Raw genomic sequence first — 18045 nt, 5'->3', positions numbered from 1 at the left:
GCTAACATTTAAAAGGGCTTCCCAAACCTGAAAGAGTAAAAGTCTGATGGCAGCAAATGCAATGAAGACATAAGACTCAGGAGAGGTAAGGAAAGAAGAAGGAAGTGGTTCCCTGATCACGTGCTTTGCTGGCCTCACCAGTAATACAGAACAACAGACATCCTCAAGATTCAAATGTACAAATTTTCTTTTACGTGTATATTTTTTAATTCTTTAAATTACTAGTGAAGGGAAAAATCTACAGAGATTTGCTTACAGCTGACTGTTATGTGTTCTAAGGCTACAGATATTTATCTGAATATTTTATATATTTTGAAAACAGACTTTTCTTCAGGAAAGCTAAAACAGGACAATAATGTTAAAAGCAGATGTCTGAGACTTTTTTCCAATTGAAATAACTTTTGCATTTCACTTTCGAAATATTCTCCACATGATAGCAAAAACAGAACTGAAAAATGGCAGGTTCCGAAGAGGTTCATAATTAGAGTCCATTGATTTTAATAAGGGGTGGGAGGATAGCTTTGGCTTCCCCACTCTTGAAGTTAAACACAAACTCTGCTTTTTCTTTATGTATGTGCATGAAAGGGAAAGGAAGAGTCAAAAAAGATTCCAAAAGATGAAGGGCTACTTATCTAATAACTTTTTCTTATAGGTAAATTATATTTTCTCCCAAAATCCAATTAAATTATTTCTATTGTTAAACATAAAGAAAACAGTGGATACTAACTAACGATTTCACCTGAATATGAACTACTATAAGCCCTCAACTACTGTCATACACTTCAGTACTTCAATTTAACCAAACCAGAATAGTTACCCTTTCCACTGTTGGTAACTACATGTAAGCAATAATTTTAAAACTATCATGATACTTTTTTAAGTTCTCAGTCACTTAACTGTATCAAATTCTATTGCCTAGTACTGAAATTCTAGAGCTGTGCTGTTCAATATGGCAGCAATGAGTCACATGTGGCTATTTGAATTTAAATTACCAAAACTGAATTTAAAAATTTGGACCTAAGCCACACTAATCACTTTTCAAGTTCTTCATAGCCACGTGTAGCTAACAGCTACCATATTGGAGAATACAGCTATAAAACATTTCCATTATTGTAGAAAATTCTATTAAATAGTACTCATGTAGAGAGTTTAACTAAAATAAAGCTATCCTCACTGTTCCACTGAGACAAAGTCTTTTTGTTTTCTTTTGTTTTAAATTATTTAATTTTTTTCAAGTTGGGATTTCACTATGTTGCCCAGGCTGGTCTCAAACTCCTGAGCTAAAGTGATCAATCCACCTCAGCCTTCCAGAGTGCTGGGATTACAGGCATAAGCCACCACACCCAGTGAGACTTTTGATTATTTTTTGCAACTACTCCCTTTGGAATGAAAGAAACCACTGATTCTGTCACCTACCTATATGATACGTGAGGTAGTTACTTGAACAGCAAGAGCACAGAGCTAAGCTCGTTAGTTCCCATTAGTCAGACATGCTCATTAAATTACTTGCTCTGACACTTAATTCCTATATAACTTTAGGCAAGTCACTTAATCTACTCACAGGACTCTTACATCATCTATGAAATGTACATAATGTCAACTTGATTCACAGGGTTATTGTGAGGGTATTAAAAATGTGTATGTGTACGTTATAGTATCATTTCTAAATTCAGGGCCATCTTTTTCCTAAAGCTCCTAGACCATTTAAATCATTTCAATTTATACAGAAAAACAAACTGAAATCTCAAAAGAAAAAAACTACAGATATTTCAGATCTCGAATTCAACAAACTGAAAAGGCTTAGGTTACTGAGTGACTGTTACATGTCAAACACAGTGCTTGATGCTTCTGTATTTCATTATACTGAAGCCTCACAACAACCCAGAGGACAGAAGACGTTAAGTTCATTTTGTAGAAAAGAATATAGAAGCAAGCAAAGGCTAAATAGTTTATACAAGGTCACTCAGCTAACAAGAAGTGGAAATAGAATTTGATACCAGGTGAAGGTCTACCTAACTCCAAAAGCTTACCCACACAGGATAACCCACAAAAAATGGAGAAAATATCTGGATCAAAATTAAAGGTTTCAAAAAAACAAATGATAAAAAAAGATCCTGTATGAATATATATAACATTTAATTAAACATCATTTGCAGAACCCAGGGAAAAGAGACTCCAAGATGTCACTACAGAATTTCTTATCTTTAAGGCTTATGTCCAAATGGAGTTATAGGAATGATGAAAGAAAATGAGTGAAAGACAATTTCCCTTACAACAGAACAAAATAAAGCAATGTGGAAATGGGTCTTACAGAGATGATACAGTCTCACAAAGCAGCATCTTACCTTTTCAGACAGAATATCTGAGGTACTAATTCTTCTTGTTAAATTTTGTTCTTTATCTTGTAATCCTTTAAAATAAAATAATATTTTTTGAATACTCCAAAAGATAGCCACAATCTAAAATAAAATAATCCTATATAATATCTGGTAATTATTTTAAAGATATCATTAAAGGGTCTCATTTTCTCAATCTCTCAACCAAAGGAAAATACCATTAAAGAGAACAAAAATCTGAACAAACTTATCAGCCTCATTCCTGAAAGTTATAAGGCAAAATGATTCAAAATATTAAAATAAAACCACACTTTTAATAAAATGACTTCTGAACTACAAACAGTCATTTCAAGTAAGAACAGAATTTATAAAGCATAGAAACAAGCAGCAGCACTTAATTATCAACTGGATTATCCACACTGACAGATTATAATGATGACTAAATTAATCCAGTCCTCTAAACTGAAATAAATTCAATGTCTACATTTGTGCATTAGAGAACTGGTCTTTTATTTAACCTAGAAAAGCGTCGGTAGAGGCAGCTTAAGTATCAATAAAATTAAGTCCATCCATACATTTTTTTCTAAACATCTAGCCTTGGGCCCAGATGACTGATGAAACAATGTACAAAACCTTATTTATATATTATGTAATCTACAACAGCTTTAAACATCACATAATAAAGTTACAGAATATCTACAATCCTGCTGAGATACTTTTGTAGCTAGAACAGATTATGTTAAAAATTCAGAAATCTTTCCTTAAGATGACAAAACTGAAGTTGCAAAGCTAGGATTTAAATTAGATCTTAACTTCAAGCCTAGTGTTGTTTACCATAACACCACACCTGTCAATGTTCCAAACATCCTAATTTGACTGCTCAAGTGAACCAAAGAATATGCAACTTATTCAATAAATAGAGAAATGACTAATCAAGCACCTCAATCAATGTAAATAGAAGGCAATGACCAAATTTCAAGACAAATGAGTTCTGTTGAAAGGCTTAGTCTATAAATGTGAACTTGCTGCAACATGATTGATACAGTAGAAAATAATTTGAGCAACCAGGTGCAGTGGCTCATGCCTGTAATCCCAGTGCTTTGGGTGGCCGAGGCAAGTGGATCACATGAGGTCAGGAGTTCGAGACCAGCCCGGGCAACATGGCAAAACTCCGTCTCTGCTGAAAATACAAAAAATTAGGCATGGTGGTGCGTGCCTGTAGTTCCAGCTACTAGGGAGGCTGAGACAGGAGAATCGCTTGGAGCTGAGAGGTGGAGGTTGCAGTGAGCTAAGATTGTACCAATGCACTCCATCCTGGGCAACAGAGTAAGACTCTGTCTCAAAAAAAAAAAAAAAAAGAAAAAAGAAAAGAATTTGAGCATAACACAAATTTATATGTGTGATTTGTCTCAGAGAAACACTAAGACTGCAGAAAACTGCACCCAAGTGATCTGAGCCATGTAGGAATACACAAACATACACTTCAAACACCTATCAAATACCCAAGTTCATTGTGTGTGTTATAAGGCACATACATCCACATCTGGTACTACAATTTACTGTCTGATTTCAGGTAACACTCCTTGTTTTACTTCATAATAACTCATAAGTAGCAAACATTCCACTTCCACAGGTATACTTCAGGTCTATTTCATGGAATGCTGACATGTTTACTTTAATATTTCACGCTTTTTCCCCCCATTTCACATGCAAAGCTGTGCTATCATTTTTCATTTATTCCTATCTTTTATGTGCCACGGATAAAGTTTTTGAGTGCTGATCCTCTAACCTCATTTTCTCCACACACCCTATTGTTTTTATTGCACAATTTTGCAGTGTGGTAATTTTGGGGAATGCATATGTCCCATTGTAGCAAAAATGATCATGCTTTTAAAAACAACACAATAGTAATAACTATCAGACAAAAATAAACAGGGAAACATTAAACACTAAATTATTCTCCTACATGAGAAACTTATGAGTTTCATTAGGTCATGAGAAATCTACTGGTCGATTAGGATCTCACTTGTCTATACAAAATGGCAGCACCTCCCTTTAATGTAGCATAAAGGCAAACATCTATTAACATAACAGGTACCTTATGACTACACTGCTACCTTAAAAATAAACACAATAGGCCGGGCACGGTGGCTCACTCCTGTAATCCCAGCACTTTGGGAGGCCAAAGGCAGGTGGATCACGAAGTCAGGAGATGGAGACCATCCTGGCTAACACGGTGAAACCCTGTCTCTACTAAAAATACAAAAAAATTAGCCAGGCATGGTGGCAGGCACCTGTAGTCCCAGCTACTCAGGAGGCCAAGGCAGGAGACTGGTGTCCATCACAGAGATGGAGCCTGCCGTGGGCTGAGATCGCGCCACTGCACTCCAGCCTGGGCAACAGAGCGAGTCCGTCTCAAAAACAAAACAGAAACAAAAACAAAATAATAAATACAATAAATTCAATAAATACAAATTTCAGACAATAAATATAACTTTACACAAAGATTATAAACGCAGGTTTAAACTGATCAAATGGGTAGCTAGATATTGTTCTACCACTGTCATAGGTCTGTACAATAAAATTATCTCAAGTTTTACTCAAAACCTCCAAAATGAACACTGTTCTTGTCACACAGAATTTAAAATATTACCCACTAAAAGTCTAATGTGAGCTAAAGTCACCAGCACAGAGGTAGTAGTTAAAACCACAACAATGAGAATACCTCTAGAAAATGGGACACTGAGGACATGACAAATTAAGAAATTACATAGGAAAAGTATTATTTAAAACAAACAAAAGACAGAAAAGGAAAATCAGGAAGTTATTTTTAAAATCCATTACAGAAATCCCAAAATTTCAAAGGAAGGAAAACATCACTGAATATAGGTGAGATGTCTACCCCAACAGAGTATTCTCAACAATGCAGCCAGAGTGATGCCTTAAAAATATAAAACAGATTATGTCAGTCCTTTGCTCAAAACCCTGTAAGAGGTCACCATTTCACTAGGAATAAAAAAACAAAGTTCTTATAAGGCTCTGTCTATAAGATCTGCCCCCTCTTGCCATCTCCAACAACTTCTCTCCCATTATTCATCCCCCTCACTCTCTCTTCTGTATTAGTACAGGACTTCTGGTTCTTCCCCAAACATGTCAGGCATCCTTCTGTATTATGGTCATTTCTCTAGTTCAGCAATGCCCAAACTTCAGCATGTAGCATAATCAACAGAAGGGCTGAATACAGATTGCTAGGCCCCATTTCCAGAGCTCCCAGTTCAACAGATCTAAGGTAGAGACTGAGAATTTGTGTTCTATCAAGTTCCCAGATAATGCAGTCCCCAGAAACCACATTTTGAAAATCACTGCTCTAGTTATTCCTTTTGTGTAGAAGCCTCTTCCACCAGAAATCCATTTGGCTATTCCTTTACTGTCTTCAAAGTCTTTCTTTAAATCTCACCTTCAAATAGATACCTATGCTGACCACCCTATTAGTGCTGCAAGCTGTATCCTCAATATCCCTTTCCGACTTACCCTGCTATACTTTTTCTCTTTCGTAACAGTTAATTTACTCATCATGTTTACTGTTTTACCTTCTAAAACGCAAGCCCATGAAAACATAAGTAACTATTTTGCTCACCAATTTATTTCCAAGAGTGTGGAATAAAGTGCTCAACTAATTTTTGAATGAATGGAAGAATGAAATAAAAAACATCCACTAAAATTTGCAATTAGGTCACAGAAAACTACCATGAGTAGTTTCAGTATTGTGATGGGGGTAGAAAAGCAAACTGTATTGGGCTAATAAGGAAATGAGAAGTAAAGTGAAAAGCTGGTACAGACTACACGTCTCAGAAGTCTTACTGAAAAGAGGAAGAATACTTGACATAATTTAAGACAGAACGTAGGATAAGGTAGAAGAGGATTTCCATTTTTGGATGGAAAAGTCAAATATATTAAGAACACTCTAAGGAGACAATGGTTCAAGATAAAGTAGAATAAATAAAGCAAGGTCCCAGAGAAGGCAGAAGAAGTTAAAGAGCCAGGGGAACAAGTTAAAACAAAATGGTCATGAACAAGAGAATCATTACCCTCAGGATGAAAGAACTGAAGTGAAAATTGATATGGATTACAAACAAATTTATGGTCAGGAAGTGAAAAGCTGGAATTGAGTGTGATTACCTCAAATAAGAGACAAGCTTATATACTGACAATAATAAAGTTTGAGTAAAGGGCCTGAAAAAGTTATGAACGTATAGAAGAGTTGTCAAGAGATATGGAAAAAAGGCTCACCAACAACATAAGTTTGATAGTAGAATCTTGGTGAGGATTGGTGGGGAAATATACATGTAGAAACAATTATATAATTTACTGATTCAGATGACATTTTAGCTTCTTTGATTTTCCTCCAATCACTCTTCCATACTGATGCCAGTTATTTTCTAAAACACACATCTGATCACATCATTTTCTTGCTTAAAAACATTTAACAGCCTACCCAATGTTTAAAGGACAAAATTCAAAATCTTTAGCAAAATATTAAACATCCCTCCCAATCCAACACTAACTTGTCCTTTTATAATTTTATGTCCAACCACTCACCAAAAAAAACACCATTATCTCTCACACTGCATACATATTTGATGAATCTCAATGCCCTTAAAAAGCCCTCTGTGCCTATCTGCTCATTGGGTTCCTTCTGACTTCCCCAGTGGAAAAGATTCATTTTTCCAGAAGTATATCAAACATTTACATCTCTACGAAACCTTTCTAAATCCAGGTGAGGATATTTAATCCTTCCTGTGTTACTCTAGGCTTTCACACATAACTCATATTATACTCCATGATAGTTATTTGTGTGTCTTTTCTATCCCTCTGTGTTATACTTTTCAAAACTACTTGTATAGAATCATAGTACTAAATTGAAGAGGGGAAAGAAAGGCATCTCCCTGAGAATGTGTAACCCAAAATAATCATCACTTAGGTTTACAACCAAATTCACACTATACGGGCAGCCAGTGAGGGTTGAACTGATTTCAAGGCTAAAGTCTTTAGCAAATTCTCTCTGGGGAATGTATCTTTGCCCCAGGTCTCAAAAACTTCCCACTACTAAAATTCAAAAGAAAATGACCACCTCACATTAAAACAAAACAAAACAAAACCACTAAATGTTCAAGAAAGAAAGTACCAAAAATGAGTAATAACAAAAACAAACATCAGAAATCAAACTCCCAAAGACCTCAGATATTGAAAATTAGCAGGGATAGGAGATAAAACAAAACAGACCTATGGTTAATTTGTTTAAAGGAACAAAGATAAAGCTGAAATTATAAGCAGGGAGAAGAAAAGTGCAAAGAATGATCAAAGTGATTTGAAAACAAACAAAAATGAAATAAAAATAAAAACTGTAATTGAAATTTAAAACTCAGTAAGTGGGCTTAAGGCAAATCAGATACAGCTGAAGAGAGAATCAGTAAAATGAAAGATGTATCAGAGAAAATTTTCCAGAATTTATCAATTACAAAGTGACAGAAACTTAGAGAAATTAGGAGACATGAAAGATAAAGTACGATGACTTAACATAACATACATCTATACAGAGTTCCAAAAAAGAGAGAGAATGGGATAATATTCTAAGAGATAGTGATAATTTTTTCAGAACCAATGCAAGATCCAATCCAGATTCAAGAAACAACAAATTCCAAGCTGGATACAAAAAAAGAAATCTACAATCAGCACATCACAATTCAACTACAGAATATCAAAGACAAAAAGGATATTTAAAACAATCAAAGAAAAAAGATCATCTTCAAATTGGAAACCATTAAGACTGATAACTTTTGAAAATCAACAATGGAAGTCAGAAAATATTGTTAGTAAGAACATAATTAGGGGCTGGGTGTGGTGGCTCACACCTGTAATCCCAGCATTTCAGGAGGCCAAGGCAGGAGGATCACTTGTGCCCGGAGTTTGAGACCAGCCTAGACAACATACTGAGACCCCGTCTCTACAGAAATTTTTAAAACATAGCCGGGCATGGTAGGACATGCCTGTGATCCCAGCAACTCAGGAGGCTGAGGTGGGAGGATCACCCGAGCCCAGGAGGTCAAGGCTGCACTGAGTCATGATCACACCCCTGCACTCCAGCCTGGGTAACACAGTGAGACCTTATCTAAAACACACACACACACACACACACACACACAAAGAGAATGTATTTATACATATATAATTCCAGACATAATACAAACAGTGAGCCAAGAAAGTGCTAAAAATATAGGCAAAACTTAGCAAACATCATTCTTTGTATTTTGGGGAAAGGGTAAGGTTCTTGATTAACTTTAAACACTGGCAGGAATATAAGACCAGAAATTTAGTATTTAACTTCCAAACTAGCAAATGAAAAAAAAAAAAATTGTGTGAAGAAAAATAAGAGACTAAAAAGAAAAAAAAATAAAATAAAATAAAACCAAATGTCAATAATCATAAAAAATGTGAGTAGACTATGTTTAAGCTAAAGGACAAAGATTGTCATACTGAATTATAAATTAAAACCAGCTCTATACTATGTACAAGTAATATCTGAGACATGAGGATATAGAAAGACTGAAAGGGTGGGAAATTATATAAAGAGAAAGATGATGTGGCTATTAATATGTAAGACAAAATAGTCTTTTAGGCAAAAACGTCAGAGATAAAGTCACCACATAATGACTTAATTACCCAGCTTCAAAGTATTTAAAGCAAAAAGTAAAAATCACAAATCCATCATCACACTGGCAAATTTGAACAAACTTCTCTTAGTAGCTGATCAAGCGTATCAAAAAATAAAAAAGTGAACAACACAAAAAGCTCAAGTAATCTATATATTTCTTTCAAACATACACAGAACTCTTACAAGAACTGATTACATACTACACAACAAAGGAAGTCTTTAAGTATTTCAAAAGATTGGTTATCATAGCAATCTTATTTTCTGACAGTATGATCGACTTAGATATCAATAAAAAACACTGCTAGACAACCTACATGTTTGGAAGAAACATACTTTCAAGTAGCCTACAAGTCAATGAAAAATAAAAATTAGAAAATATTTAGAATGAATGAAAAAAGTTAAAACATCCCAACTTGAGACAGAACTAAAGTCAAATTTGATGGCCTAAAATGATCTTAATAGGAGAGAGGCTGAAAAACCTCTGTACTTATTTCAGGGGAAATTAAAGAAGAGAGCAGGGAAAAAACCTATGTACTTATTTCAGGGGAAATTAAAGTTTAAGAACCTATGTACTTATTTCAGGGGAAATTAAAGAAGAGAGCAGGGAAAAAAAAGGTACAACTTACAAATACTACAGATAAAAAAGTAAAGGATTCTTAAGAATAATTTTTATAACTTCTATAACTTATAGGAAAGACACATTACAAAAAATATATAGTTTACATAAACTGCCTTAACAGAAATAGAAAACACAAAAAGTCAGATTAAAACCTTCTCGGAAAAAAACTCCACCCACGCCCAGACAATTACCAGCAAGATCTACCAAGTATCTCAGAATGTTTCCAATCTTAAACTATTGCAGAGAAAAAAGATGAAACCAGCCCCAACCGATTTGAGTATCACAACCTTACACTACAAACTGGCAAGGAAAAAGAGGGGGGAAAAAATTACAGGCTATGAACATAGCCTGTAAAATTCTAAACAAAACACTAGCAAACCTTCATTTGTAATTGCTGAAAAGTTGGAAAAACCCAAACATAATGGGGAAATGGATAAACTATAGTTATGATGGGATACTCAACAAAAAAGAACTACTGACATATACAAGTACATGAATGAATTTCGAACACATTATGCTCAATGAAAGAAGTTATAATCAAAGGCAATATACTGTATGATTCCATTAATGTGACATTCTGGAAAAGGCAAAACTATAGGGACAGATCAGTGGTTACTAGGTGAACTAAGGGCTGAGGGAGGGGATAACTACAAAGACACTTGGAGAAACTGTTTGAGGTTGATGAAAGAATTCTGTATATTAATGGTGGCTGGTGATGGTTATGCACTGTCTGCATTTGTCAAAACCTGAAGAACTACACACACATTTATAATGTTAAAAGGTAAGTTTTACTGTATATAAATTATTTCTTAAAAATAAAGAGGAAAAGAAAAAAGCCAAATCCATGATTTAAAAATGGTATATCATAAACTGTATTAAACGCAAGCATACAAGGGTGGTTTAATACTAGAAATAAATTATATAATTCATTACACTAACAAATTAGAATAAATTAGATGCTCATCCCAATAATGAAGAAAAAGGATTTTGTAAACTTCAACATCCATTCACACTGAAAATTTCAAACTAGGAATAGGAGTAAAACTCTCCCTTACCCCACAAGGGATACCTACAAAAAAATTAACATCATATTTAATGACAAATGTCAAAACCATTTTCTTTAAATTAGGAAACAAAGGTGTCCACTATTATCACTTATGTATAACATTCTATTATAGAGGCCAGCATGTCAGGCAAAAAAAAATAAAGAAATAAAGACTAAAAGTAAACAAAATTAGTAATTATTCAATAATATGTCTACACAGAAAGTACAAAATTTACAGATAATTATAATCATTTAAATGAGCGTACAATCATTTAAATGAAGTACACTACCAAAACAAGTAGTTACTCCTTTAGAGAAAGAACAGTCATTACTAACTGAAATATTTAATTCCATTACCTTGACTAGAATCAGTAGTGTCGGATTTCAGGGAAAGAGGTTTTGCTCCATCTTTAACTTTTTTCAAACGGTTCTTATCTCCTGGTAAAGTCAATTTTTGCCTGAGTGGTTTTAATTCAAATGCCTGAAAAGTTTTGACTTGTGTTTTCTCCTCAGGAGCTATTTCTTTACTTGAATCCTTTGTAATACTGACATTATCAGTGCTAGTTTGGTCCTCAAAGTTCAATGTTTTAGGATCTTCCTGCACATTCTCTTCTTTGCTACTCAATGCTAGTTTTTCATCCTTATTGATGCATTCTAGTTCCAATTGTATTTGCTTATACTTTAGAAGCAAATCTTCAAAAGTTTCTTCCACACAGTTTTCATTTTTTGATGAATAATTTTGTTTTCTTGATGGAGACCTTCCAAAACTTTTGGCTGAGCAGCATATTAAGGAAACCAGTTTCCAAAAATTTTCCACAGTTAAATTTAACAAAAAAAAAAAAAAAAAAAAACCACATAGATTATGGATGAATTTTCTCCCTTTTTAATTTTTCAAGAAAAATGAAACGATATTTTTAAATTACTAAATTCCATTTAATGTATGTGCAGCTAATACCCACTTTCATTGTGTCCATACTTGAATTTAATAAGTACCATATAAATAGTACACTTACAAAATCACTAGTGTCATAATTACCAGTAGTATCCATAGATAGTCCACCTAGTTAGGTTATATAGCATCCTTCCTTCTGTAAGTGCCAGGAAAGTCATAATTAGCTGTATGTTAAAGATTATTTTCTGAATGAAGAAGGGAGAAACTGAATGGTTTGCCACGTATGTGGATAATTTACACTTCAGGGGGCTGGGCGCGGTGGCTCACGCCTGTAATCCCAGCACTTTGGTAGGCCGAGGCAGGAAGATCACTTGAGGTCAGGAGTTCAAGACCAGCCTGGCCAACACGGTGAAACCCCATCTCTACTAAAAATACAAAAATTAGCCAGGCGTGGTGGTGCAGGCCTGTAGTCCCAGCTACTTGAGAAGTTGAGGCAAGAGAATTGCTTGAACCCAGGAGGCGGAGGCTGCAGTGAGCCAAGATCCCACGGCTGCACTCCAGCCTGGGCAACAGAGGGAGACTCCGTTTCAAAAAAAAGAAAAAAAAAAAAACAAAACACTTTAAAATAGTACTCAAAATATATCTCCTATTTTTCCCCTACAGAGAAGGGAAAATGTAATGAAAATAATCTGAAGCAACTGTTCTTATTTTCTTCTCTAACACAGTGACACACGAAAAGTAACTTCTTCCTTAGAAATAGCTACACAATTTCAAACTACAATTTTTATTCTAAACAATTCATACATGAGAATTGTTATACCTCATTTTTCCAGACCAGATATTAGCAAAAGAAAAGACAGCACTTCCTGGGATTTTAATATACCATTTATAGATTTTTTCCTTTTTTTGAGACAGTTTCGCCCTGTCAGCCAGGCTGTAGTGCAGTGGCGCGATCCTGGTCACTGTAACCTCCGTCTCGCAGGCTCAAGCAATTCTCCTGCCTCAGCCTCCTGAGTAGCTTGGATTACAGGTGCGTGCCACCATGCCCGGCTAATTTTTGTATTTTTAGTAGAGATGGAGTTTCACCATGTTGACCAGGCTGGTCTCAAACTCCTGACCTCAGGTGATCCACCTGCCTTGGCCTCCCAAAGTGCCGGGATTACAGGCATAAGCCACCACACCCAGCCTACACATCATTTTCAGTTGGCTAGGATGTAACAATACAGTACCCCAAATATGGTTCTTCTATTTAAACTCCTCACAGGACAAGCAGCAGAAAAGGTTTTTAAACTCTCCTGATGATCAGTTCTAAAAATGAGAATTACCATCATTTGAGAAACAAAAATAAGCAGTAAGTACATCTGAAAATCTTAACAGTTCTACAGCAAAACTGTTCTAGTAAATCTCTGGTTTTCTGATCTCTTCAAAGTCAAGTTTCTTGCAAGAAAACCAGTTTCTCTGTACCCTTCTTACCAAATGGAATCTGGTTTCTGTCCCATTAATCTAGAGAGACTGCTGTGGCTAAGTTTCCTTATCAATGTTTTCAAACCTTATTTTTTTTTTTACCTGACCCCTATGAGAATCTGACACCATAAACCACTTCTCTTTTGGCTTCTATAACTCCCCGTTCCCTTTGTTTCCCTGTTTGTTTTTTGTCTTTTAAGTCTCCATTGAGTCCTTTCTAACTTGTGAAATAATGGTGCTCTTCAGAGAGCACTACTTAGCCTCTTTCTCTTCTTATTTTGAGCATTCTAATGCACCTCCACCGTTTTACCTACCACAGGAGAGTTTACCCTGGTGAAAAGATATTTCTCTTATCTCCTACAAGCCATCCTTCATACTGCTGCTGCCAGAGTAATCTTTCTAGAATAAAAATATAAGATTACTCCCCTTGTTGTAATCCCAGCACTCTGGGAGGCCGAGACAGGTGGATCACGAGGTCAGGAGATCGAGACCATCCTGGCTAACACGGTGAAACCCCATCTCTACTAAAAAAAATACAAAAAAAAAAAAACTAGCAGGGCGAGGTGGCGGGCGCCTGTAGTCCCAGCTACTCGGGAGGCTGAGGCAGGAGAATGGCGTAAACCCGGGAGGCAGAGCTTGCAGTGGGCTGAGATCCGGCCACTGCACTCCAGCCTGGGCGACAGAGCAAGACTTCGTCTCAAAAAAAAAAAAAAAAAAAAAAAAAAAAAAAAAAAGATTACTCCCCTTGTTTAAATTTCACTAATAAAAAAGTCCAAAATCCTGAGAATAAATATAATCTGACCTGTGCTTTCCTTTCCAAACTTACTTTTTCCCTGTTCATCACAATTTTTGCATAGCTTTGTGTCTAAGTTTGTCTGTTCTTCAACTTAACCCCAATTCGAGCGTCACCTCTATGAAGCCGGAGTTTCTCACTCCCCCTTCCCCTCTTATGCACTCTTTGTACGTAAGTTCTATAATTATCTGCATTTATATCTTACTTTTCACTGGAGTCATTTAAAGGCACAACTGCAGTTAAAAAAAAAAAAAAAAAAAAAAGACTGAAGACCTTGGAAATATCTGCAAAGGGAAATGATTAAATATACTAATAAAAATGCTAAATAGAAAAATAAGGAAAAGCAATTGAGTTACAACTATAACTGACTAATCTCCTTTAAGGCTAAAGAAAATCCCTATCTATACAGAATAGCTAAGATCAAACCAACACTTACCAGATTTAATTTTACGCTTGTCAAGATACAATTTCTAACTGAACCTTGGTTTAAACAAAAAGAAGTGCTATTCAACCTTTTCAGCTACAGCTGAAAATGGAATGACTTTTTACTGATGAGAGACACTGGCCTAATTATGTTAGCTCTCATCAGATTTGAAAGTTTAAAAGAGCAGTCATTCAAGGGAGACATGCTAAGATGTACTGACAAAGTGTCTATCATTAAGAAAAATTAAGGATGAAAATAAGAACTGCAATTGAATCTAGTTTATTCTATTTCTTTAAAGTTGCAACTAGCATATCTTAGTTATTACAGTGAAAGGAGTTATGACAAAAACAGAAATAAATAAACCCTATACTCAGGCTACTTTACTTCTAAATTACAGAAATATGCCACAGAGTAACCTGCATTATTTCTTTATACAGTATTTGCAAAATAAAAAAGGTATTATTATATTATTATAATCACACAGTGGAAATATGAATTAAACTGAGTACAATCTTGATATTAAATAAATTTGAATAAAGTGTTGTAACAAATATTTTGTTTGCTCACATTATACAAAAGTAGCTGGGAACTACGTTTTCCTTCTCAAATTCTTAAAAAGAACACCACCTCTAGGATGAATCAGTGATACTTCATGAGGAAAACAATGAGCAGAGGATCAAAATAAGCATCCTTTTAAGTGCAGCATCTGTGAAAAGAAAAACAGTAAGATATCTTATTTATGACAAGTTACTACAGAAATCAAAGTCACACAGACTGGATATTTTCCGGTACTTTTTTTTTGCAACATCATATGCCAGTTTACTAATAAAAACATACAAGCTTACCAATTAATAAAGGTCTATGATAGAGGCCCAAAATAGTATTGAATAAACACGCAGAAGGAGGATAAAAGCAGAAAGCCCACTCACCTCCCCCTTTTCTAATACAGAATAAAAATTTTAAGAAAAACTTTTGAGCTCCCATAGTACTTTTTATACACATACCTCAGTTTCAACTTTTTACATTAAACTACAACTACTTATTTTCATTTGTTTCCCTAATACAAACTACAGGTTTCATCTTTGTACCTTTACAAAACACATAGACTGGTGGCTCTCACCTATAAATCCCAGCACTTTGGGAGTCCAAGGAAGGAGGATCTCTTGAAGCTACAAGTTCAAGATCAGCCTGGGCAACATAGCAAGACCTCGTCTCTTCAAATTTTCTTAAATAAATTTAATAAAAAATTTTTTTAATTGAAAAAAATTTTAAAATCATACACACACATATGCTCAAACAGCCTTTCTGGCTTTTGGATTGAAAATAGACTACAAATCCATGGATTAAGAAACATTTTCTAACCTTCTTGGAAGAACCATGTGCTGGCTTTTAAAAAGTTAAATATCTACATAATTTTCTTTTCTTTTCTTGAAACGGAGTCTCGCTTTACCGCGCAGGATGGAGTGCAGAGGTGCAATCTCTGCTCACTAAAACTCCGCCTCCCGAGCTCAAGCGATTCTCCTGCCTCAGCCTCCCGTGTAGCTGGAAATACAGGCGCCCAGTGCCACGCTGGCTAACTTTCTTACTTTTAGTAGAGACAAGGTTTCACCATGTTGGCCAGGCTGGTCTCGAATTCCTGATCTCAAGCGATCAGCCACCTCGGTCTCCCAAAGTGTTGGGATTACAGGTGTGAGCCACCACGCCCAGCGCCTACATGATTTTCTCTGAAACAATCCTAAAATGTTCCTAACCCAATTTTTGGTTGCAGAAGTAAGGTTTTTCAGGGGACTAGCATCAGAAGCTGCCGTTTCTTACCTAAATGTACATTCCTTGCCCCTTTTACATCATGACATTTGAGAAAGACCTATTCTGGACCTAAGTGTTCTATAAAAGTAATTCTGATTGTCTTCCAAATAACTGTCATTACTTTTAAGTTTCATATATAATGACGAAATTAAAAATCACACTATGGGAATTACAACCAGTAATGAAAGTCTTTAAACTTTTGCGATGGTCACAGTGTAAGTCAAGATAGGTTTTACAAACCCATTATAAAACAGGAAACCTTCGGATGAGTGATTCCTCTGTATAAATCCTGGGTAAACTCAGTAACGTTTAAAACTGAGAATAAGGTTACAAGTAGCAAAAATCTGGTATGTTACTATTTCCTTTCTCAACGTATCTGTAATCTCCACCCTCGCATACACATTCCTTCACTCTAACGTATTAAAATAAAAATGCTGATAAGTTTATCTTTCTCTTTCTGGCCCTCATTTGGTCAGCACGAAGAGTTACACAATGCGCAAAAGTGAACACAGATACAAACGTAAAGGAGGTAAAGCGTTCCAAAAAGATCAAATAAATCAAAAAGCTCTGAAACAGACTTGTTAAAGACACCAGAGTGTTTTTTTTAACCTCCCCTCCCCTCCCCCGCAATTTAAAAGGCAGCAACCGGAATAAATCAAGATAAAAACAGAATCACGAAAATAGTGCAGGACTGCGCAGACAAACTTTTACAATTTTCAATGTCAAACCGCAATATGATAAAGCAACAGTATTTTTTGTTTATGAATATTTTTCTCTAACAATATGTCAACTTCGCATAAAATACAAAGTTTCTGTCCCAGCAAAAATACAAATGCTAATGAAACTTGGGCTTCTAAGGTATTATTACAAATCAGACTTAACTGTCTTAGATTTCATTAGCTTAACCCAATCCATAGCACGTTAATATATCCAATGAAGCAGTCTTAAGAATAACGCTATAGTGTGACACACGGGGAATTACCAAGGAACAACTTACTTTAAGTATACTGACACAGGGAGAAATCAGCGGTTCTGATGATTCAAAGTTACACTCGTCTCACAGACCTAGTAATGACGCTAAAGGGAACTTTGGTAAGTGACACACCCAGCGCCGACCGCCACGTTAAGGATACAGCTCTTCCGAGGTGGAGAGGGCTCTCGCCAGCTCTGACTGCTGCTGAACCCGGATCCTGCTCCTCCTCCCAGAGGGGGTCTGCACCCCGGCTTGCCTCCTCGCTCACCCACTCCTCGCCCCCGACTCCAGCGACTCCCACCCCGGTAAGGCCTGCCTCGAAAGCGGAAACGGTCCAAGGCGAGGTGGCTCCGCTCCCAGAAAGACGGCCGGGGACTGCTTTCGGACAGTGAACTCGAAGGCATCCGTACAGAGGGCGGATGAGACCGGAATGGTTCTTTGGGTCGGTAGCTGCTGGGTCCCCTGAGGTGGCCCCGCTCAGACGCGTGCCGCGAGCGTGAGAAATTCCTCAGCTGCTGCTGAGAAGAGGACGATGACGAGGAAGAGCCACCGCCTCCGCCGGATCCACCGCCCCGGGCCGAGTGAGGAGGCCTTCGCCGCGGATAGGGTAACAGCCCGCCGCCACTGCTGCTGCTGCTGCTCCGGCTCCGTATCTGGCTGTTATTATCGTCGTCACTGATCTCCCCATCTTCAAGCTCCCCTTCTTCCTTCGGCGAGAGGCCACTGGAGGCCGGGGCCGGAGTATCTGCGGTCGCCATCCGGGGAGCAGCGCCTTCCACACAACCTTAGCTCTCCGGCCGGGGATCCACCCGACAATTGCCTCGTTTCCGCCGGGTCGGTGCGGTCTTACCCTACTCGCACACCTAGCGGCCTCTGTTCCCCAACTTCCCCGCACCCCAGCTCTCTCTCGCCGGACCGTCGCAACCCAGTTCCTTTTCCTAGCGCCCCCTTGCTCCTCAGCGATCGGGGTTCTTCCGCCTC

General features: G+C 36.8%; 1 protein-coding gene across 1 annotated transcript in view; it reads right to left on the bottom strand.

The window, feature by feature from the left end:
- The window catches only part of ZFC3H1 (zinc finger C3H1-type containing), a 54369-nt gene extending 36332 nt beyond the window's left edge, over window positions 1-18037 (bottom strand). Inside the window, exons 1-3 of the mRNA XM_010370729.2 lie at window positions 17225-18037; window positions 11070-11486; window positions 2346-2410 (exon numbers count right to left, since the gene is read on the bottom strand). Coding sequence (XP_010369031.2) covers window positions 2346-2410; window positions 11070-11486; window positions 17225-17822 — 1080 coding nt within the window. The 5' untranslated portion in view covers window positions 17823-18037. The remainder of the gene's footprint in view (window positions 1-2345; window positions 2411-11069; window positions 11487-17224) is intronic.
- Window positions 18038-18045: the final 8 nt, after the last annotated feature.

The sequence above is a fragment of the Rhinopithecus roxellana genome, chromosome 10 (assembly GCF_007565055.1).
Source record: "Rhinopithecus roxellana isolate Shanxi Qingling chromosome 10, ASM756505v1, whole genome shotgun sequence".
NCBI classification, from domain to species: Eukaryota; Metazoa; Chordata; class Mammalia; order Primates; family Cercopithecidae; genus Rhinopithecus; species Rhinopithecus roxellana.
This window is presented reverse-complemented; position numbering and strand designations above follow the sequence as displayed.